At 36.2% G+C, this 24221-nt stretch overlaps 1 protein-coding gene across 7 annotated transcripts in view; it reads left to right on the top strand.

Moving 5' to 3' along the window:
* The window catches only part of ANKRD28 (ankyrin repeat domain 28), a 184874-nt gene that overhangs the window by 26062 nt on the left and 134591 nt on the right, over positions 1–24221 (top strand). For 2 of the 7 annotated variants that reach the window (XM_087430584.1, XM_087430583.1), the window contains exons 2-4: positions 20764–20917; positions 22392–22568; positions 23244–23316. The exons of 2 other annotated variants lie outside the window; for them this stretch is intronic. In XM_087430584.1, coding sequence (XP_087286710.1) covers positions 23299–23316 — 18 coding nt within the window. In that variant the 5' untranslated portion in view covers positions 20764–20917; positions 22392–22568; positions 23244–23298. The remainder of the gene's footprint in view (positions 1–20763; positions 20918–22391; positions 22569–23243; positions 23317–24221) is intronic. 3 more of the 7 variants (XM_087430585.1, XM_087430586.1, XM_014789763.2) reach the window with 3 other exon arrangements.

Here is a 24221-nt window from a genome sequence, read left to right as displayed (position 1 = left end):
AATTCAGTGACATTAAATACGTTCACATCGTTGTGCAACCATCATCACCATCAATCTCCAGAATTTTTTTTATCTTCACAAAATGGAACTCCATACCCATTAAACATTAACTTCCCATTACCTTCATCCCCCAACCCCTGACAAACACCATTCTGCTTCATATAAGTGGAGTCATACAATATTTGTCCTTTTGTGATTAACTTATTTCACTTAGCATAATGTCTTCAAGATTCATCCATGTTGTAGCATGTGTCAAAACATCCTTCCTTTTTAAGGCTAATTCTCCAGTGTATGTATATGCCACATTTGTTTATCCATTACTCCATTCATGGACACTTGGGTTGCTTCTGAAGTGTCCTTTTGGCTCTTGTGAATAATTCTGCTATGAACAGGGGTATATAAATGTCTATTTGAATCTCTGCTTTCAGTTGTTTTGGGTGGAAGTGGAATTGCTGGATCATATAGTAATTATGTTTTAATTTTTTGAGGAAACCCCATACTGTAATCTCTGCACTAATGGCTGTACCATTTTACATGCTCACCAGCAATGCACAAGAGTTTCGATTTTTCTGTATATATCCTCACTAACATTTATTTTGTGTTTTGTTTTTTTATAACAGCCATTCTAATGTATATGAAGTGATATTTCGTTGTTTTGATTTACTTTTCCCTAATGATTAGTGATGTTGAACATCTTTTCATGTGCTTATTGCCATTTGTATATCTTTGGAGAAATGTCTGTTCAAGTCCTTTGCCCATTTTTTTTAATTGACTTGTTTTCTTTTGTTACTGTTCTTGAATTGTAGGAGCTCTTTATATATTCTGGATATTAATCCCTTATCAGATACATGATTTGCAAATATTTCTCCCAGTCTGTAGGTTGGTTTTTTACTCCATTGGTACTGTCCTTTCATACACAAAAGTTTTGATTTTAAGTTCAGTTTATCTATTTTTTTCATTTGTTGCCTCTGCTCTTGGTGTCATATCCAAGAAAGCATTGCCAAATTCAGTGTCATCAAGGTTTTCTCCTGTTTTCTTCTAAGAGTTTTATCATTTTAGCTCTTGCATTTAGGTCTTTGATCCATTTTTAGTTAATTTTTGTATATGGTGTAAGGTAAGGGTCCAGCTTCATTCTTTTGTGTGTGGATATCCAATTTTCCCAGCATCATTTGTTGAAAAGACTGTCCTTTCCACTATTGAATGAATGGTCTTGGCACTGTTGTCAAAATCATTTGAATATATATATATATATATATGCACGAGGGTTCATTTCTGGGGTCTCTTCTGTTCCATTGGTCTATATATCTGTCTTTATGCCAGTTCCACACTGTTTTGAATGCTGTAGCTTTGTAGTAAGTTTTGAAATTAGGAAATGTGAAACTGCTAAGTTTGTTCTTTTTTTCCAAGATTGTTTTGGCTATTCAGAGTCCCTTGAGATTCCATGTGAATTTTAGGATGGATTTTTTAATCTGTAAAAAGTGTTGTTGGGATTTTGATAGGGATTATGTTGAATCTGTAGATTGCTCTATGTAGTATGGACATTTTAACAATATTAAGTCTTCCAGTCCATGAACACAGGATGTCTTTTCATTTATTTGTGTCATCTTTAATTTCTTTCAGCTGTGTTTTGTAGTTTTCAGTCTACAGTACAAGTCTTTCGCCTCCTTGCTTTAGTTTATTACTAAGTATTTCATTCTTTTTGATGCTGTTGTAAATGGAATTGTTTTCTTAATTTCCTTTTTGGATTGTTGTTGGTTGTGTATTAAAAAAACAACTGATTTTTGTGTATTGACTTGGTATCCTGCAACTTTGCTGAATTCATTTATTAGTTCTAACGTATTTTTTTTTTGGTGGAATCTTTAGGGTTTTCTACGTATAATATCATGTTGTCTGTGAACAGAGATAATTTTACTTCTTCCTTTCCAGTTTGGATGCCTTTTCTTTTTCTTGTCTATTAGTTTTAACTGATGGAGAAATTAAATAGGAAATGGTATTAGATCATTTAGAAATTTGTTTATCCAAAGATTTACTATGGAAAATATATCTTGAAAGTTTTTCATGCTATTCCATGGAAACTGTGGGGTTTTATTTACAAAGTGGTAAAGACAGTCTGTATTGCAAAGAAAATTTAACTCACAATTTCTAGATTTATGAGGTTTGGGGTTTTTTTGCTGTCCCAGAGAAAGCTAACCACAGATGCAGTTTTCTTCTAGTCCCTGATGCTGTTCATGCTTTTTGTGTTTTCTGCTTGCTTTTGAAAGTAATTATTAGCATAAATTTGTTGTTGTTGTCAAAGATATTTGTAAGAGATGCCTATAACTGACATAGATAGATAAAATGTGAAGTCATTAAAAACAGGTGGTACACTGGAAATAAACTTTAATCATCTAGATCAAATCTTAGATGAGAGAACTGAGGCCTGGAGAGGATGTTAACTTGTACAAGATTATACAGTTATTGTCAGAGCGAGGACTAAACCTTTTTGGTGATTTTTCTCTCATTTTTTGTCTACCTGAACCATTCATTCTGTCATGTCACTTCAACTCACATTTAATTGATCAAAGCAAGTTATATGACTACACCCAACCTGAGTGTTGGGTCGGTAAGGAAGTGTCATCCTATCATAAACTTGGAAGGAAGAGACCCAGAAATACTGCTGAACATCAGTATTGACTATCTAAATACATAGTGGAGACTTTGGATAACAGATTAAGAAACTGAGGATTGATCTTGATAGGCTGATGTGATTAGCTAAATCAGACAAAGGGAAATTGAATAGGGAGAAATGTAAGGTCTGTCCTTCCATCCAAAAACTAACTCCAATAACATATTGTTGGTGGAAGGTGGGGGCAGGGCTATATCTTGCTGGCTTTATCACCACATGTGACAAAAAGAAGTGTAGTGGTTGGTGCAAGGGAAATAGGGAGGCCTCGATTCTGACTGTTCCACACCTAAATTATCACATTTCTGGCTATAGGTGCATGTTCAGTGGGGAGATACACTTGAAATCATGTTTTATGGAATAATTAAGGCAAATAGGAGTGTATAGCTGGGAAAATTAACCTGAGCAGGGGAATGGGAGGCATCATGGCTGCCTCCAATATTTGGAGGCCTGCCGTGGGGAAGCAGGAATGGACTTTTATCATATGTCAGACTAAGAACTAGTGGATGAAAACTACAGGAAGTGATTTCAGCTCAGCGTAAGGAAGAACTTTTCTGGTGTAGAGGTGGCATTGAATACTTCTTGGAGATAATCAAGCATCAGGTTGATTCCCCTGAAATTCTGTGATTCTGAATGACAGAGGAATGCCTGTTATATGCCAGGAATTTTTATAAACACTTAATACAATGAGTGTGTAAACATTTAAGTAATTATTTCCAACTTTACTGGTGAAAGAAATGAGATTTAATGAATTAGTGATCTAATAAAACATTTCTGTCTTTATGCTTATTATGTACTGGAACTATACTAGGAACTTAATGAATTTTTTTTCTAAATCTTACTTGAGTCTCATTTTATAGATGAAGAAACAAATTCAGAGATGATAATTTACCCAGGGTTTGTTGTTGGCTACCTAAACAAGTAAGAATTTTAACCAAGACCTCTTTGATTCCAAAAACTGCTTTTTCCTACTGTCCCACTATAATAATTATGTTGGTTTCCTTTCCTCCCCTCTGGGAACAGTACTCCCTTACTTTTGGGTTCTCTCTCTCCATCTCTCTCTCCCTTACTCTGTGGTTCTAATGGGAGTTCCCAGAGTCTTCCACTACTTGGTCACTCCCCTACCTCCCTTCACGTGGGCTGATCAGAACTCCCTGGAAGTTTTAAGCTGAAACTGAGGAAGAGAATTATCCCTCTATGGTGATAGGTGTAATAAGGTGTAGTACTTGAGAGCTGTCCATGTTCATATTTGCCACTCTTTGAAGGAAGCTGGTCTGCATTGAGAGAGAACAATGCCTGTTGTCTGACAAGCAAGTGTCTTGGCTATTTGAGTGCCTGGTTCCAGTTGTTCCTCATGCTCATGTGCATTCCTTCCCTTGCCATGATTTAGTTATTCCACCCTTCGCCTGTGTGAGACATCTCCAGTAGCTTTCCAAAAATTTCCCTTTTTGCAGAAACACGTAGAATTGGGCCTTGAACAGTACTGGTTACTTTTGACGGATGAGATGTGGCTGCGGGGGCTGTGTGCTAAGCAAACCCTCTGACAGGGAACAAATGAACCATTGAAAAAGACAGTTAACCTCAGTGGCTCTCGAAGGTGCAGTTTTTGTGTATCTGTATTCGTGTTGGGGAAAGGTGGATTTGTCAACACTGATGATTTTTTCAGAATTCATTTTTAAAAGCCACCGGATCCATTTTAACAAATGCAGCCTGTGGTGTATACCAGTATCTTATGACAAAGGCAGAGCTCTTCTAGTTGAGTAGTGTTCGCAGCCCTGGCTGCTGCTTTTTACCCCTTTTCTGGCCCCTTCTTGCTTACCATCTGAGGCACCTTGATGTGATCCAGAAAATTTTTTTTTTACCTCCTAAGTTCTACTCTTCTGTATTGGGCCTTAAAGACAAGAGACACAGCAGCTGCGCTGGGGATGGATGGAGGAAAGGAGGAGAAAGATGGGGAAGGGATTTATGTTTATTAGGTATTTAAAGTGTACTGAATGCTTTATATGAATTTGAGGTAAGTGGCATTGTTCTTATTACAGTTAAGGAGTTTTGGGCTCAGAGATTAAGTGACTTGACCAAGGTCACAGGACTAATCCTAGATCTGTTGTAACTCTAAAGCTTGACAATTTCTTGTAACTACTAGAGAGTGATTACCTGTGCAGTAGTTCATATTCGTTAAGTCAGAGATCAGAGTTAGTTGCATCTGATTTCATCTGATAAAAGACAAAGGCAGGGCAAAGGTTAGGAGCAGGAACAAAAGATGAAAAATGTAGAGCACAGGGTAAAGCGAGTACATTACATTTTTTTCTTCCTTTCTTTTTTTTTCCCAAGTAAAGTCTTTCTTAGGCAGTTTATGCTGATAAGCAGACAACCCTGAAAGATACTAGTGTTCAGTTCTAAAAGTTGCATTACCTCAATATTTAAACAAAAAAAAATCACACATACAAATGGCTGCCAGGGCTTAGCATATATTTGGTAATTGTCTGAGAGCAGTACGTTTCATATGGTGCTTCTCAGGGTCCTAGGGTCTTAGTGCAGTGCTTTGTGATAGGAAGTAGAGTGGAGACCTGTTGACCTCTGGGCCTACATTCTCTCCTTAATCAGAGCTGGTCTGTTTGGGTTGTCATCTGTCTGTGCATTCTCATGAATGTGTGTGAATGCATATGTGTGAACACATATATGAGATGGAATCGTCTGAAATACTAGTTTTGATGAAAGGATACTCTAAAATTCAAATTATATGTATCCAGGACATTGTTGTTCAGTAGGGTTGACTCATTGTCTCGGTGTTCTTACATATCTTTTTGGAATTTGCAACATTTTTGCCTGTAATTCTGTTTGGATCCAATGTTAATAACGATTGAGGCCCATGTCTGTAGAATTATTTTCAGGTGATGATTAGAGGTAATGAATTTTAGACTTTATTTATAAGCTACCAGCTTTCATGTGATACACAAATAATGAAAGTGACAAGTTTTGGTGCAGGTTGACAAGGATGTGTCTTTGGTACATTGTGTTCATAGTACATACATGATGATAATACTGTGAATTAGATTTCATAATAGTAGTGCAGAGTTTCTGGATAGAGGCTCCTGAGGGTTTGATTTTTAGTACATAATTTTGTAGAAAGGCAGCCTAAGTTCACTACCTAGAGGTGATATAATTCAACTTGAATTTTATAAGACAACTCCCAAATCAAGCTGTCATTGGCAGACTTTTTTTTTTTTTTTTTACTTTGGTTTAGTGTATATGCATAAACATTTCAGCAGTATAGGAGATCTTAAAGAAAAGAAAATGACTCCCTGGCATACCAGGGTTGCATAACTGTATGAAGAACTCTCTAGTCCTAATTCATATATATATATATGTAATATAGATCTCTCTCCTTCCCACTTTCATGGTCTTAGTTCATGCTGCTGTCATTTCTTACTTGCATTAATGTAGTTCTCTGACCAGTCTACCCTTTTCCAGTCTTGCCCCCATTTCAGTTCATCTTCTACACTGAAATCAGGCAGAATGATCTTTCTTGAAAAATATTTTTTAATTAGATTGAAATTTTCAGACACACAGGATAAAATAAAATTCAGTAGAAACTTAAGTACATATCACCAGGAATAAATAGATGTTAATACTTTGCCATATTTGCTTTGTGTCTCTTAAAGAATAAAATAGTTATATACAGCTAGAGCCCCACTCCCATCCTTCCTTAGGTAACTATCTTGAAAGTTGACTTATATCATTCAGTTTTTTTGCACTTATGCAGTATTTACATATCCATAAAGAATATCATAAACAATATGTACCATCATTATTGTTTTCTAAACTTTTAAATGGTATACTATATGTGTCTTTTGCAACATTGTTTTTAAAATTTATCCATGTTTATACATTTATGATAGTTGCTATGTGTCTCACACAAATAAACCTCAGGTTATTCTACTAGCATACTGCAGTTAAATAGTTTCCAGTTTTGTGCTATTACAAATGGTGCTGCAGTAGATGTTCTGGTGTGTTGCCTTGTGTACATATCACAGTTTCTCTCAGGTTGATGAAGTAGACTTGCTGGATCTGAGAATACATACATGTTCACCTTTACTGTGTAATTTTTTTTTTCTCCAGAGTGGTTGTACCAAGTATATTGCCTCTTTACTTTCAAACTTATTGATAATTGTTTTAGTTTGATTTCAGTTTTTACCCTCTGATGGGTGTGAAGTATTATCTTGTTTTAATTTGTGTTTCGCAGGTTGCTAGTGAGATTGAATATGTATTCATATGTTTTCATATGTTTTGACCAATTGGAATTTTTTGTGTAAAGTGTTTGTTTCCTTTCTTAGAATGCAGTCGTGTGTGTGTGCTATGAATTTTTTGTTGGTTTTGTTATATATACATCTCAATATGTTGTTAGTCTTTTCACTTTTTTTATGGAGTTTTGTTCAGAAATTTTAAATTGTAATGTAATCATACTTATCGATCTTTTATATTCTTTTTTCCTTTCTTGTGTAAGAAACCCATAAAGGTCCTAAAAGTATTCTGTTTCTTCTAAAATTTTGCAGTTACTTAGTTTTTTAACCCACCTGGAATTTTATGTTTGTATATGGTGTGGAGTTCAATTTTTTTTTTCAAAATTGACTCTTCCTTACACTTTGGTTTTCTGTATACATTTTTTAAAATTTCAAATTGCCATGAAAAATCTTGAGCTTACCTAGTATTTCATTGAAATTATGGATTTAATTTGGAAAATTGTCATTGTACAATATTAAGTCTAGAAAAAGCAGATGATTCTCATACAGCAGCCACTTCAAACCTTACACCTGTTGTCTGCCCATGCATTTACTCACAGTTGCCATGAGAAAATTATAGCTGCTGCTTCTCTTCGTTAAATTTGGCGTAAGTGTCCCTCATTGGCAAATGCTATCCTTGAATCACTTGGGAAAAGGGATTCTGGGAAATGTAGTTCTAGACTTCTGCCATCTGATGCAGAGGAGACGTAGAAAGGGGGTATTGATGATGCAGATTTTATAATAGACAAGCCAAGCATATGCAAATCTGTTCTTATTTTCCTCCCCCTTTTTAACACACAAGGTGGCTTACTTGATTGTTGTGTACTTCGCCCCCCAAATTGATATATTTTAGAGATCTTTTTCAGTGGGTTTTACATTCATAATTTTGCTACCTATTGTCAGTTGCCCCGCACAGAGGCTGTATCAATTTCTATTTCTACTTGTAGTGTGCCACTTTCTGTTGTTTTGCATCGTGGCCAACTTTGCATCCTGCCCTCTTTATTACAAATGCCTTTTTACCTTTATTTGGCCAACTCCTTGTTGTTTAAAGACTAAGTCATCCTGGCAGAAATGATATCTGACTACACACATGTGCACACACACTCAGTTCACACTATTCCACTAGATTGGTTAGTTACACTTTTGCTATGACTGTATAATGTGTTTCATTAATTAAGTATTTATAAACATTTTCTCTGCCCCCTCCTTTTTTCTTATTGAGGTAAAATTTACGTAACATAAACTTCACTGTTTTAACTATTTTAAAATGTACAAGTTGGTGGCACTAAATACATGCACAGTGTTTTGCAACCATTACCACTAACTAGTTCAGAACATTTTCATCACCCCAAAAGGAAACTCCATACCTATTAAGCAATTACTCCCCATTTCCCCCTCCCTCAGCTCTTAGCATCTAATCTGCTTTCTGCCTCATGGATTTGCCTATTCTGGATAGTTCATATAAACAGAATCATAGAATATGTGACTTTTGTGTCTGTCCTCTTTCATTTAGCATAATATTTTCAAGGTTCATCTATGTTGTAGCCTATATCAGTACTTTATTCTTTTTTATTGCAGAATAATATTCCATTGTATGGATATACCACATTTCATAGTTCATCAGTTGATAAACTTTTGGGTTGTTTGTATCTTTTGGCTATTGTAAATAGTGCTGCTGTGAACATTCCTTTACATTTTTGTTTGAACACCTCTTTTTAATTCTTTTGGATATATACCTTGGAGTGGAATTGCTAGTTCATATGGTAATTTCTATGTTTAACTTTTGAGGAACCACCAAACTGTTTTCCACAGCAGTTACACCATTTTTTATTCCCACAAGGGTTCCAGTTTCTCCACATCCTCACCAACACTTATTTTCCTTTTTGTTTCTATTATAGCCATCCTTGTAGGTATGAAATACCATCTCATTGTGTTGGTTTTTTTGTGAGGAAGATTATCCCTGAGCTAACATCCGTTGCCAATCCTCCTCCCTCCTCTATTTTGCTGAGGAAGATTGGCCCTGGGCTAACATCCATGCCCATCTTCCTCTACTTTATATGGGACGCTGACACAGCGTGGCTTGACAAGTGGTGCGTCGGTGCGCGCCCAGGATCCGAACCTGCGAACCCCAGGCCGCTAAAGTGGAGCACGGGAACTTAACCGATAGGCCACCTGGCCAGCCCCTCATTGTGGTTTTGATTTGCATTTCCCGGATGACTAATAATATTAAGCATCTTTTCATGTGCTTGTTGGCCATTTGAGTATCTTTGGAGACGTTCGTTCAAGTCCTTTGCCCATTGTTTGGTCTTTTTGCTGTTGAGTTGTATGAGTGCTGCTTCATATAGTCTGGGTACTAGGCTCTTATTGGATATGTAATTTGCAAGTATTTTCTCATTTGTTGGGTTGTCTTTTCACTTTTTTAATAGTGTTCTTTACACAAAAGTTTTTAGTTTTGATAAAGTCCAATTTATCAATTTTTTGTTGTTGATTCTTGTTTGCTTATTATGCTTTCAGTGCCATATCTGAGAAATCATTGTCAAATCCAAGATGATCAAGATTTGCCTTAGAAGAAACTACAGTTTTCTATATGCTATATACTATAGTATTATAGTTTTAGCTCTTACATTTAGGTCTTTGATCTATTTTAAATATGTCAAGAGGTAAGGCTCCAATTTCATTCTTTTGCAGGTGGATATCTATTTGTCTCAGCACTAGTTCTTGAAGAAACTCTTCTTTCCCATTGAATGGTCTTAGCCCCACTGGCCAAACTCAATGGGCTGTTGATGTATGGGTTTATTTTTGGACTCTCAATTATATTCCGTTGATCTATGTATCTGACCTTATGCTGGTACCACATTGTCTTGATTACTGTAGCTTTGTAATAAGGTTTGAAATCAGGAAGTGTGAGGCCTGTAACTATGTTCTTGTTTTTCAAGAATGTTTTGGGGGCCGGCCCGGTGGCGTAGCGGTTAAGTGTGCGTGTTCCGCTGCCATGGCCCAAGGTTTGCAGGTTCGGATCCTGGGCGTGCACGGACACACTGCTTGTCAAGCCGTGCTGTGGCGGCATCCATATAAAGTAGAGGAAGATGGGCACGGATGTGAGCCCACTGCCAATCTTCCTCAGCAAAAAGAGGAAGATTGGCATTGGATGTTAGCTCAGGGCTGATCTTCCTCACACACAAAAATATATATATATATATTTTGACTATTCTGTGTCCCATGCATGTCCATATGAATTTTATGATGAGCTTTTCCATTTCTGCAAAAAAAGGCCATTGTGATTTTGATAGTAATTGCATTGAATCTCTAGATCTCTTGGGGGAGTATTTCCGTCTTAATGATATTGTCTTCCAATCCATGATCATATGAGGTCATCCCATTTATTTAGTATTTCTTTAATTTCTTTCAACACTATTTTGTAGTTTTCTATTTAGAAGTCTTACACATCCTTGGTTAAATTTATTCCAAAGTAACTTTATTCTTTTTGATGCTATTGTAAATGGAATTGTGTTCTTAATTTCAGATCATTGATTGCTAGTGTATAGAAAGAAAACTGATTTTGTGAGTTGATCTTATATTCTACAACTTTGCTGAAGTTGTTCATTAGTTTTGACCTTTTTTTTGAGATTCTTTAGGATTTTCTGTATATAAGATCATATCATCTACAAATAGAGATAGTTATACTTCTTCCTTTCCAATTTGGATGTCTTCTCTTACTTTTTCTTGCCTAGTTAATTTGGTTAGAACTTTAGCACAATGTTGAATAGAAGTGAAGAAAGTGAGAGTCCTTATCTTTTTCCTCATCTTAGGAGGGAAGCATTGAGTCTTTCAGCATTAACTGTGGTGTTAGCTATGCGTTTTCCTAAGTGCCGTTTATCATGGCAAGGAAGCTCCCTTCTAGTTTATTGAGTACTTTTATGGTGAAAGAATGTTGGATTTTGTCAAATGCTTTTTCTCTGCATTAATTGAGATTATCATTTGGCTTTTTCCCTTCATTCTTTTAACTTGGTATATTATATTGGGTTTGTTTTTCTTTTTAATGTTTATCACGCTCACATTTCTGAGAGGAATCCCACTTGGTTATGGCTTATAATCCTTTTAATATGCTGCTGAATTTGGTTTGTTAGTATTTTATTGAGGATTTTTGCATCTGTATTCATAAGGAATGTTGGCCTATAGTTTGTTTTTGCCCTTATGGTATCTAGCTTTGGTATCAGGACAATGCTGGCCTCAAAGAATGTGGATATCCAATTGTCCCAGCACTGTGTGTTGAAGAGAGTATTCGCATGTTCCCTCCCCTGCTATTTTGAGAAGAATTGATGTTAATTCTTCTTTAAATGTTTGGTAAACTTCACCAATGAAGCCCTTCTAGTCCTGGGCTTTTCTTTGTTGGGAGGTTTTCACCTACTGATACAATCTCTGTTATAGGTCTGTCTAGGTTTTCTAATTCTTTTTGAGTTTGTTTTGGTAGTTTGTGTGTTTCTAGGAATTTGTCCATTTCAGGTAGGTTATCCAATTTGTTGGCATGCAATTTTTCATGATAACCTTTTTTTTTTTTCCCTCTAAGAATGGTAGTAATGTGCCCACTTTCATTTTTGATTTTAGTAATTTTAGTCTTCTCTTTTTTTCTAGGTTAGTCTAGCTAATGATTTGTGAATGTTGTTGCTTTTTGCAAAGAACCAACTATTTTTTGTTTCGGTTATTGTACTTTACAGCTCCAGAATTTCTATTTGGTTCCTTTTTATAATTTCCATCTTTTTATTGATATTCTTTACTTGTGAGGCATCATGGTTCCTTTAGTCTTTGTCCATGGTTTCCTTTCGTTCTTTGAGCATATTTAAGACACTTGATTTAAAGTCTTTGTCTAGTAAGTCCAATGTGTGGCCTTACTTAGGAACATTTTCTATTTCTTTTCTTTTTTCTTTTTTTCTTGAGAAAGATTGGCCCTGAACTAACATCTGTTGCCAATCTTCTTCTTTTTCCTTTTCCCCCCCAAAGCCCGGGTACATAGTTGCATGTCCTAGTTGTAGGTCCTTCTAGTTCTTCTGTGTGGGGTGCCCCCTCAGCATGGCGTGATAGGCGGTGAGTAGGCCTGCGCCCAGGATCCAAACGGATGAACCGCAGGCTCCCGAAGCAGAACGTGTGAACTTAACCACTATGCCACCGGGCCGGCCCCTTCTGTTTCTTCTTTTCCTATGAATAGGACATACTTTCTTGTTTCTTTGTATGGCTCACATTTTCTTTGTTGAAAACTGGACATTTTGAGTATTATAATGTGGTAGCTGGAAATCTGATTCTTCTCCCTCCCCACAGTTTGTTGTTGCTGGTTATGTGTTATTTTTTGTTTCCATAGTGACTCTTCTAAACTATTTTTTTTAAATCTGTATTTTGTGTTATGTATGCCCGCTAAATTCTCTGTTCCGTTATCTTAGTGGTCAACTATGATTTGGCAGAGATGTTCTGGATAGAAAAAAAAAATAACTCTCCTCGTCTTTGCAAATTGCCTCTGTGTTGCAGAGTACTGAAGATTTAGCCATATCGCTTACAACTGTGCCTTGGCCTTCAGTTCCTGCTTTTACAGAGCTGAAAGGTCAGCTAGAGGTGAAATCTTAGCGTCTTCTTGAGTCTTTTCTGAGCATGTGTTCATCCCTAGGCATGCATGTGATCTTCTAGATTTCCCAGTATACTCAGGAGCTTTTCAAAGGCTTTATTCTCATAAGTATCTCCTTGCCCAGCCACTTCTTTCCCAGGCCTTTTGTTCTGTCTCTTGCTTGCTCTGTTATCTCTTAACTGCAGGTAGCTATGGCTAAACATTTGCTTTAAATGCCTTTGACAGGGCCGGCCCCGTGGCTTAGCGGTTAGGTGCGTGAGCTTCGCTGCCGGCGGCCCGGGTTCGGATCCCGGGTGCGCACTGAGGCACCGCTCCTCCAGCCATGCTGAGGCCGCGTCCCACATACAGCGGCTAGAAGGATGTGCAGCTATGACAGACAACTATGTACTGGGGCTTTGGGGGAAAAATAAATAAACAAAATACTTTAAAAAAAAAAAATGCCTTTGACAGACACTGCCCAGTAAGCTGCTTCAGCCCTAGGAATCTCCAAGGCTGGTGGAACAAAGGCGTGCTCTTGAGCCAATCTTTCAGGAACCCACCAGCTAGTTCACAACATACAACCACAGTTCTTTGAGAAGAAGGTCTGCCATGTTGGTCCTTCTAGTATCAACAACCTGCACCATTGTGGGCTGCTATCTTTGTGTCTGTGGCCAGGTATGGGCATTGGGGATGGTAAGCAGGTAAGTTAAAATGCGATAGGGCTTTCTTACCAAAATTCAGCAGCTCCTTTCTTCTTTAAGCATTCTCTTGGTTGTTGTAAGGTTCTGATTAGATTCCGGACTTCTGAAAATGTTGATTCTACCAGTTTTTGCCAGCTAATCATTGCTTTTGTGGAGGGATGGAGTTTTGGAGTTTTCTACTCCACCATATTTTGTGATGTCACTCCTATTTTTTTGAATAAGCTGATATAAATAGATATCATGTTCATTATCTTGAATCATTAAAAAAGCCTAATTTGTATAGCATGTGTTTAAAGCCGTGTTTATGTGTTTAAAAGTAAGGAATTATACATATTTACATTTTAAAAAAGATTAAATTTCTATTCAGGTATTTGAGTATTTGTATTAAGATGGAGAAAATATCTTGTCTGATGCTGGCTAGTCTAATGCTGCTTTACTCAAGTTGTTTTTGGCAGATTTTGGGGAATATACTACTAAATTCCTTTTGCTTTTTGTAGTAAGCTCACCATTCTAAGAAATCATCAGGGGGCCGGCCCCGTGGCATAGCGGTTAAGTGCGTGCGCTCCGCTGCTGGCGGCCCGGGTTCGGATCCCGGGCGCGCACTGACATACCGCTTGTCAGGCCATGCTGTGGTGGGGTCCCACATAAAGTGGAGGAAGACCGGCACGGATGTTAGCCCAGGGCCAGTCTTCCTTAGCAAAAAGAGGAGGACTGGCAGATGTTAGCTCAGGGCTGGTCTTCCTCACACACACACACAAAAAAGAAATCATTAGTTTAGATCAGTGTTTAGATCAGGGGACATTTGGCAATATCTGGACATGTTTCTGGCTGTCACAACTTGGAGAGCGGGTATGCTACAGGCCAGAGATGCTGCTAAACGTCCTACAGTGGACAAAACAGGACTCCATAACACATAATTATCCACCTTAAAATATTGGTAGTGCCAGCTTTGAGAAACCCTGGTTTAGATCTATTAGATCTCCTAGATTCCCTAAATTGGCTGATATACATGTTGCTATAAAGTTTAAAGACTAAGTTTGGACTGAACCACTAACTTTTTTTTTTTTTTTTAAGATTTTACCCATTTACTTTTCCCCAAAGCCCCAGCACATAGTTGTCCGTCATAGCTGCACATCCTTCCAGCTGCTGCATGTGGGACGCGGCCCCAGCATGGCCGGAGGAGTGGTGCCTCGGTGCGCACCCGGGATCCGAACCCGGGCCGCCGGCAGCGGAGCGCATGCACTTAACCACCAAGCCACGGGGCCGGCCCACCACTAACTTTTTTTAACTTCTGCTTCTGAAATGGTGTTATGTGTGAATAGAATCACAGGGAGGTGTCGATATAATATTGCATTATTCTTTTTTTTTTTTTTTTTGAAATATCACTATATAATTGATTTTCTTTAATTTTTAAATTTTTAATATAATTTAATTCTTAAATTTTGTCACACAGTGAAGACATTAATGAAACCCTGTGAATTGATTACCTAGCTTTAACAGTTACCAAGATTTTACCATTCCTTAATGTTTTTGGAGTGTTTTGAAGCAAATTCAGTATGTATTACATTTTCTCTGATTGTGTCACATGTCTTTTTGAACTTAGAATAATTCTAAACAAAGTTTAAATGTTGAATATGATTGGTGCTTAAGTTTTTCTGTAACAGTATCTCCCTCCCTTTTAAAAAAATCCATGTATTTGTTAAAGAAACAGTCTCATTTGTTCTGGAGACTTTCTCACATACTAGCTTGGTTGATTGTATCCTCGTGGTGTCCTTTAGCATGTTTCTCTATCCCCTATTTTCTTTTATAAATTGGTAGCTTTAGAGGTTTGATTAGATTCAGGTTTTTTTAAAGCAGGAGTATGTCTAGTATAATAAAGCAGGTATCTACATACATGTAGCCACCTATCACCTTATTTTATATGTCATGTATATTATAGGTTGGTATATATGCATATATACACTTAACGTACACATGCACGAACATGAACACATAAATTTATATTGCTCCACAGTAGGTGGGCACTTGATAACAGGCTATTCCATTCTTAGTGATAATACCAAACTGTGTACATGTTGTCAGATTGATCCATCATGTTTCCCTTTCAACGTTTCACCTAATGTTTTCATTGCAGGTTAGCAAAAATAATGATTGGTCTTAAATTATTTCCTCTGCAATACCATGTGACCAAGTTAATGTTTCATTTACAAATCAATATGTCTTGATTACTTGCTTTGTGCCTTTCAGGGCAGGGAATATTTTTGTTGTGTCAACTCGGTTTGGCTAGCACAATGCTTTGCACATAGTAATCATGTCCTATCAGTGGTTCTACACCTTGGCTCTGAATTAGACTCACTATTTAAAAGTATACCTGCCTGGTGGCATAGCAGTGAAGTTTGCGTGCTGCGCTTCAGTGGCCCAGGGTTCACAGGTTCAGAGCCTGGGCGCGGATTGACGTGCCGCTTGTCGAGCCATGCTGTGGCGGCATCCCATATAAAGTAGAGGATGATGGGCACAGATGTTAGCCCAGGGCCAATCTTACTCAGCAAAAAGAGGAGGGTTGGCAACAGATGTTAGCTCAGGGCTAATCTTCCTCACACACACAAAAAATAAAAAGTATAGATCTCCAGGTTCCACCTCCAGAAATTTGTAATTTGATTAATCTGTCAACCTTTGAGTTGGAAGAAAACAGGCTGGCAGAGAAAAATGAATCTGTCTTCATACACTTTAGATATTTTTTGAGCAAAGCATTGTTTTAAGTAATTTTTATCATTGGTATGCATCTGATTCATTTGTGTAGCTTTTCAAATTTAATTTTAACAGACAATCCTGTGGTTTACAGTTTAAAAGGAAAAAAAGAGTATAACAAAAATTGTCACTTCCACCTCTAGCCACATCACCCCCAAGTCATCTGGTTTCCCTTACTATAGCTGACCAATATTATTTTCTTATTTATCCCCAGAGATTTTCTGATTATATAAACAAATATCTCTGTTACTCCCCACCCTTTACTCAATAGATAGATAGTACTTTAACTAGACACACTGTTGTGAATCTTACTTGCTGTCTCTACCTCCAGTATCTTGAGTTCATTCCCCATCCGTAGTTAAAGAATTTTTTCATTACTTAATGGCTGTTCAGTATTTTATTGTTATATACCCAGTTCTCCATTGATATCTAGGTTGTTTTTTTGCTAATGCAAACAATGCTGCAGTGAATTGCCACTTAACTGCAGTGCAGTTCTGCAGACTTCACAAGTTAAGGGCTCGGTCCTCCACCAGACTCTCCTCCCTTCGGACACCAGCTACAGCTCTGGGGTTCCCAGGCCACCCACACTTCTGACCAACTGGCTATAAGTTTGGGGCTTCCTACCACCACTTCAGGTTTGATAATTTGTTAGAACGACTCCCAGAACTCCGGAAGGTGCAATACTTATGATTATAGTTTTCTTATAGCAAGAGGGTAGAAATCCAAACCAGCGAAAGGGAAAGACACGTAAGATGAGGTCTGAGGGAGTCCCACAAAAGTTTCCATGTCCTCAGGACATGTCACCCTCCTAGCATATTGATGCTCAACCGAGCTTCAGTGTCAAGATTATTTATTGGGGATTCAATTTATATGTATGATGAGATGAGTCATTGGCCACATGATTAAGCTCATTTTCTAGCCCCTCTCCCCTCCCCAGACGTCAGGAGGTCAGGAAGTTAGGCTAATATCACATGGCTCACAGTCCCAACCCTCTTATCACATGGTTATTCTTTGCAGCATGACCATCCCCAATCTGGAACAATCTAGGGGCCTACCATGACTCACGTCATTAGCATAAACCCAGATACGGTTTTAGGGGCTCACCATGAATAGCAAAGACACTTCTGTTACTCAGGAAATTCCAAGGATATAGAAGCTCTCAGGTACCCAGGACAGAGACTAGACAAATTCTTTATTACATAACACCTACATATATCGCTTAGTTCATGTGCAAATATATCAACTGTAGGGTAAATTCCTCTCCTCCTCCCCCTTTTTTTCCCAATTTCACATGATTTAATAATCAAAACCAGATAAAGCTATGCTTGAGTAGTCTTTCTCCCACTTTGTGTCCCATAAGTAAAATTTGTGCAGCCCACTCCAAGTGAATAAAATGTTTGTTTTCCCTGTATCGTTAATGTTTCTATATGCAAATAAAAACAAATACAAATATGTCTTCTGTTTCTCTCTTTGTTACACAAAAGGTAGCATACTCTATAGATGTAATATAACTTGCTGTTTTCACTTAAAAAATGTATATATTTTTACTGGAAGTGTATTTCCATATCAGAATATGCATTCACAATTTGCTAGATATTGACAAATTGCTCTCCTACAAAGATAATATTAATATTTCATTCACTCTAGGACCTACACAGTTTCAGACCACTTGATCTTTGTCAATTTGAGAGACGAATATTGGTTTATCCATGTAATTTTAATTTGATTTCTCTTACGAGGTTGATTATCTCTTTATATGTTTAAGATACCTTCGTATTTCCTTTTCTATGAATTGTTTGTTTCTATTCTTTGCCTGTTTTTTTTGTTTTTGGTGAGGAAGATCAGCCCTGAGCTAACATCCAATGCCAATCACCCTCTTTTTTGCTGAGGGAGATTGGCTCTGGGCTGACATCTGTGCGCATCTTCCTCTACTTAATATGGGACGCTGCCACAGCATGGCTTGACAAGCGGTGCGTTGGTGCGCGCCCAGGATCTGAACCTGTGAACCCCAGGCCGCCACAGTGGAGCGCGTGCACTTAACCACTACGCCACCAGACCGGCCCTCTTTGCCTGTTTTTATAGTGGATTATGTCGTTTGTTTCACTTTGTAGTTAGTCTTTTCAGTGTAGAAATTTAATATTTTAAGTGGTTAAATTTATGAATGTTTTTGTCTTTATAGTTTTCTCTATTTTTATTAAAGTATAATTTAGATATAGTAAAATTTACTCTTTAGTGTACAGTTTTGTGGGTTTTTACAGATACATGCAACCATGTAATGACTACCACAATCAAGGTATAGAATACGTCCATCACCCCTAAAACTTCCTTTGTGCCCCTTTCTTTTCATCCCCTCCCCAGGTCTCCACCTTTTAGCAACTAATCTTTTTTCTGTCCTTACGATTTTGCCTTTTGCAGAATGTCATAAGAAATAGAATCATTCAGTATGTAGCCTTTCATTTAGCATAATGCATTTAAGATTTGTCTATGTTGGTGTGTTCAGTCATGGATTGTTTCTTTTTCTATTACTGAGTCGTATTCTGTTATATGGATTTACCACAGTTCATTTATCTGTTCTCTAGTTGAGGGATGTTGGGGTTATTTTCAGGTTTTGGAGATTATGAATAAAGCCAGTATAAATAGTCACATGCAGATTTTTTTTGAGCGTAAGATTTTATTTTATTGGGTTAATATCTAGGAGTAGGATTGTTGGGTTATATGTTAACTGTATATATAAGCAACTGCCAAATTGTTTTCCAAAGTGGCCATACCATTTTGCATTCTCACCAGCAATGTATGAGAATTCCAATTGCTCTGAATCCTCTCCAGCATTCGATATTATTAATTTTTTTAAAAAAGTCATTCTAGTAGGTGCATAATAGTATCTCATTGTGCTTTAATTTGCGTTTTCCTAATGATTGATGTCTATATATTTTCACATTTGTATACTTTCTTTGGTGAAGTGTCAAACTATTGACATCTTTTGCCTACTTAAAAAATTGTGCTTTCCTATTATTGAGTTATACAAGTTCTTTATTTATTCTGGACATAAATCCTTTGTCAGATATCTGATTTGTAAGTATTTTCTCTCAGTCTGTAGCCTGTATTTTCATTCTCTTAATGATTTCTTTCAAAGAGCAGAAATTCTTTATTTTGATAAATTTTAATAAATCAATGTTTTTATCTATGAATTGTACTTTTGATATCATCTGTAAGAGATCTTTGCCTACTCAGAGGTCACAAAGGTTTCCTTCTATATTTTCTTCTAGAAAAAAAATTTTTCTTTTCAGCCTGAGGAAGATTAGCCCTGAGCTAACATCTTTGCCAATCTTCCTCTATTTGTAGGTGGGATGCCTCCACAGCATGGCTGATCAGTGGTGTAGGTCCGTGCCTGGGATCTGAACCCGCAGACCTGGGCCATTGAAGCAGAGCATGCGGAACTTTAAGCACTCAGCCATGGGGCCAGCCCCTTCTAGAAATTTTATAGTTTCAGATTGTACATTTAGGTCTGTGATCCATTTTGAACTAATTATTGTGTGTGATATTAGGTAGAGGTCTGTTCTTTTTTTTTTCCCCCAAATGGATTATCCAGTTGTTCCAGATCGTTTGTTGGAAAGATTATATTTTCTCTGTTGAATTGACTTTGCACATCTGTCAAAAATCAATTGACCATGTATGTGTGGATCTATTTCTAGACTCTTCTGTTCCAGTCCATCAGATCTCTATGTCTGTCCTGCTTCCAATATCATATTATCTTGATTACTGTAGCTTTCTAGTAGTGTGAATCCTCCAACTTCATTCTTTTTAAAAATTGTTTTGGCTCTTCTAGTTCCTTTGCCTTTTCATATAAATTTTTGAATCAGCTTATTCATTTCTACAAATACCACTGGAGCTTTGATTGGACTGCATTGAATCTATGGATTAAATGAGGAAAAATTGACATTTTAACAATATTGAGTCTTCCATGAATCCATGAATGTGGTATTTTTCTTCATTTATTTAGATCTTTGATTTCCTTTATCAGTATTTTATAGTTTTTAGCATACAGATTCTGCACATATTTTATTAAATTTATACCTTAGTATTTCTCTTTGGGGGATGCTAATATAAATGGTACTGCTTTTAAAATTTTGATTTCCAGTTCATTGGTAGTATATAGAAATATAATTGTATTCTATGACTTTGCTGTAAACTTACTTATTAGTTCTTGCAACTTTTTTGGAGATTCCATGGGATTTTCTACGTAGACAATCATGTTGTCTGCTAATACAGGCAGTTTTCTTTCTTTCCAAATTGTGTGCCTTTTACTTCTTCTTATAACCTTATTACAGTGACTAGGCCTTCCAATATGATACTGAATAGGAGTGGTGAGAATAGATATCCCTACCTTGTTTCCCATCTTAGGGAGAAATTAGTCAGTAGTCTCCTGAGAATTTTATAGTTTAAACACATACATCTCAGTACTATGGTGATCACTTAGCAAACAAATCCTATTTAATTTCATTTTCCAAATGGCTTCCAGTTTTCTTGATATCGTTAATGCACCGTATGTATTTATGTCTGTGTCCATCTCTCACAAACACATACACTAATATCAAAGCACTATTGCACTGCTTTACAGTTTACTTTTTACTTATCTTTCTCCCTTTTTAGAAGACGAGCATTTTGAGGAGAATAACAAGTGGTGTCTATTCTCAAGGAACTTACGTTATGAATAATTGGTATTAGGTTGGATCATATGAAATTGCCGGTGTTAATTTTTAACCTGTAAAATCTTGTATCTAGTTGGAACAAAAACAGAAAAACAAGAAAAGAAAATGAAAATTCTCTTCTGCTGGCAAGATCCAGTCATCAGTGTGAGAAATGTCCATGCATGACAAATTATTCCTCACTGTTGGGTGCTAATAATAAGCACAGCCATAGAGCTGGATATTCTGAGGTAAATGAGATACAACCCCTGCCCTTGAAGGAGATGCTCACGCTGTGAAAGACTGGTCTTTTACAGTATTCGGATGTGTTTACTCTATGATTAATCTGTCAATGTATGCACAAATTTAGTCTCAGTTTGAATCCATTCGTGATCCTAGCCTCATGCTCCTTGATGTCTTAGACTATAAGACACTTTGGCAGTGATTTCTACAAATAAGTTACTGAGAGGTTTGACATACTTTGCAGTTAATAATTTTGTGGTGAAAAGATACTCTACATACATTTTTCGGTTTGATAGAACTTTTAATTATTTCAGTCACTTAGTATCTTGTGGGTTGAATAAACAGAGTAGTAAATTTAAGGGCACCAAACATTTTTCCTTTTGAAATAACTTGATGTTTCAAAAGAAGAGAAAGACATTAAGGCAATCATAATACAAAAAATAAAACTCGGTTGCATTTCCTTACTCTGATGTTTTTGTGTATTTTTTTTAATTGTAAATTATATGTGGAGGGAAACTATATTTTTGTGTTATATTTATTTGTATGATATTTAGACTCTGAAGCTGGTCTTTACTACCCACCCTGTCTTACAAGTCTGGGAAAAGGAATGTATGAGAGATTTTGTGTAAGCTTCATGAAGCCAGAAACTATTTCTCTGTTTATTGCTGTATTCCTTGTACTTATTAGCACATAAGTAGTTACTAAATAATTATTGAATAAATATTCATGGGGGTGGGAGGCTAGGCTAGCTGGATTTGGTTACAGTAAGAAAATAATTTTTACATGAGATATATAAATAGTAGTTAGTACAAATGAAAGTTATTGCAATTACATGTTGCTTGATAAGCATCAAAAGTGTCACATAGTTTTTGAGGCAATTAAATTGTATTGGTAAATGCTATAGTAACAGAAGGCTATTATTTTCAGTCAATCAGGAATTTGCTCATGATATTGTTTTGAGCTTGACTATTAACAAGATTAAAATATAGCTATTAAAACCTATAAAGCATCATCTTTCATTTGAAACTGTTGTTTAAAATACATGACTCAGGAAGACTACCTTGGTATTGGTAATAATACAATAGATAGCAGTACTCAGGAAATTAACTTTCTTTTGTGTTTGCTGCCACCAAATGGCAAATTAATAATATTACTATGGCTGTTACATTAATATAGTAGAAGACATAGTAAAAGTAATGCCTCTTTAATATTTTTTTAACGAGGTTAATTTGTTCATAAAGAGTTTTGACAAGAGGAGAAATAAGAAATTTTAATATGTTTAGAACTGTAGCTAACTTTCTTCTACTGGAGTGGATAGGATGGTTTCTATCTTCTTCTAACATACTGGAAAGCCTTATTAGAACATAGCAGTAATCATTATGACAAAGATGATAAAAACTGATGATTCTTTCAGACTAATAAAATGTGGTTGACAGCATACTTTTATACAGGAAATTTAATTCTGGCGTTTGTTCTTTCTAGGTAATTGCACCTGAGAATTATGACTCTAAAATATTTTGGGCTTAATTTTATTTGAAGACAAGCCATTTCACTAAAAATAACTGTTGGGATATGATCCTGGAAAAATTATTATATAAGAGTAAAATAATGGAAGCAACCCAAATGTTCAATCTTAGGAAATTGATTAAATACATTAAGGTATTACTTTTTGAATGTAATGTTATATAGGCACTGAAAGTGTTATAGAAGAATATTTAAGGACATGGGTAAAGGTCCACATTGTTAAGTGGAGGGAGGTGGGGAGAAGCGAGCTACTAAACAGTATATGTTTTATCACAATTTTTTTTAAAAGTACATATATAGAAAAAAATTATCAGTGTTTATCTTTGAAAGATATATTGTGATTTCTTAAATTTATGTATTTCTAAAATGAACATGTTTTAAATATTCAGAAATTATATAGATCGAAGATTTTCTACTTTATAGACAGTTTCCTGGGTTAAGACATCACCATAGAATTATTTGATTATGTTATAGTGAGTATATTTGAATAGTTTTTTTTTTTTTTTGGATTAATGAGAATATCTTGTTGCTAGCAGTTTTAAGAATCAAACTCTACTTTCTGAGTCTCTTCTGAGAATCCAACAAGGATTGGTTCATATATAAAGAAAACCTTAAAAAAAACTCTGTCTTGTTACACAGATTAATAATTTTCTTTCTTGTTGGAGGATAAAACTAAGTTCTGAATAAGTAAGATTTTGAATATTATCCAATAATTCAATGTTTTATTAAGGTACTAGTTATTTTTATAACATAGCCCTTCATTTCTAGGGTCAGCATATTCTTGCTTTTGATATCTGTTTTCTGCTACAGGCCTGAGATTGGAATTGAAACAATACAGCTACTGCTTCCACCAGAGGAAAATAGTATGGGAATTCCTATTATGGTAGGTTATTTTCCGGTAGTCTCTCTGCAGTGATATAGGCAGCTCTTGTAATTTGTTAGTTTGTTGCTATTTATGCCTCCTCATAACTTAAACTTAGCTTTTATGCATAACTGGTTTCTGACTTGGTGTCAGCCAAAATCCTTTCTTGTAGACATTTTGTTTATAAGTGTGGTGGGCCCTCTGTTGGTGGAACACTTAGTATAGCAACTTAATAATTCAAATAGATTTTCAGTGGAGGGATCTTACAAGTCTAATTTAAGATCTCTATGTTGTAGCTTGGAGAAGAGAACACTAAAGAGCTGAAAATAATAGTACTGCAAATAGTTTTAGTTTATCCTGAAAAACTAAAACAAATTACTAAATGTTGTCATCTTTCTCTTCTTGTCCAGCTGTATGCATCACCTTGCTCATAGCTTATAGCTCATTCTCTTACATGTTACATGTTTGTGATGCACACAGTAAGCATTATCAGCCATTTAGTAATCACTGGGGAACCTCAATTATGTGAGTGACTCCTGTGTTTTTAGTGAAAGAGTTTAAAAATCCCATTAAACCTAGAGATGTTAGACTGGGGCACTAGTGAAGACAATATAAGGTAGCTTAATATCATTGTCATTGTTTGTTAGTCTTCTTGTGTGAAATTCAAACATAGTGAAAGGTAATGTGGAAAGGAAGAAACTGTAGCCTAGTAATTGGTTTCTTTACCATTTACAAGCTGTAACTTGCTGTACTTTTTGGTAAATATTTTATGATCCAAACAGTAATACTGTTTGATATTAAGTAGACTTGATGCACAGTTGTTTTAAAACAAAAAAATCACTCTTATTGTATTTTTGTTATAATTTGTTCGTAGTTAAATTGAACTTTTTTTTTTTTAAAAGAAAAGGAGATGATTAGAAAGCTGT

The sequence above is a fragment of the Ceratotherium simum genome, chromosome 5 (genome assembly GCF_057802395.1).
Source record: "Ceratotherium simum simum isolate JZ-2026a chromosome 5, ASM5780239v1, whole genome shotgun sequence".
Taxonomy (NCBI): domain Eukaryota; kingdom Metazoa; phylum Chordata; class Mammalia; order Perissodactyla; family Rhinocerotidae; genus Ceratotherium; species Ceratotherium simum.
The sequence above is the reverse complement of the archived record's forward strand: the minus strand, read 5'-3'. Positions and strand labels throughout refer to the sequence as shown.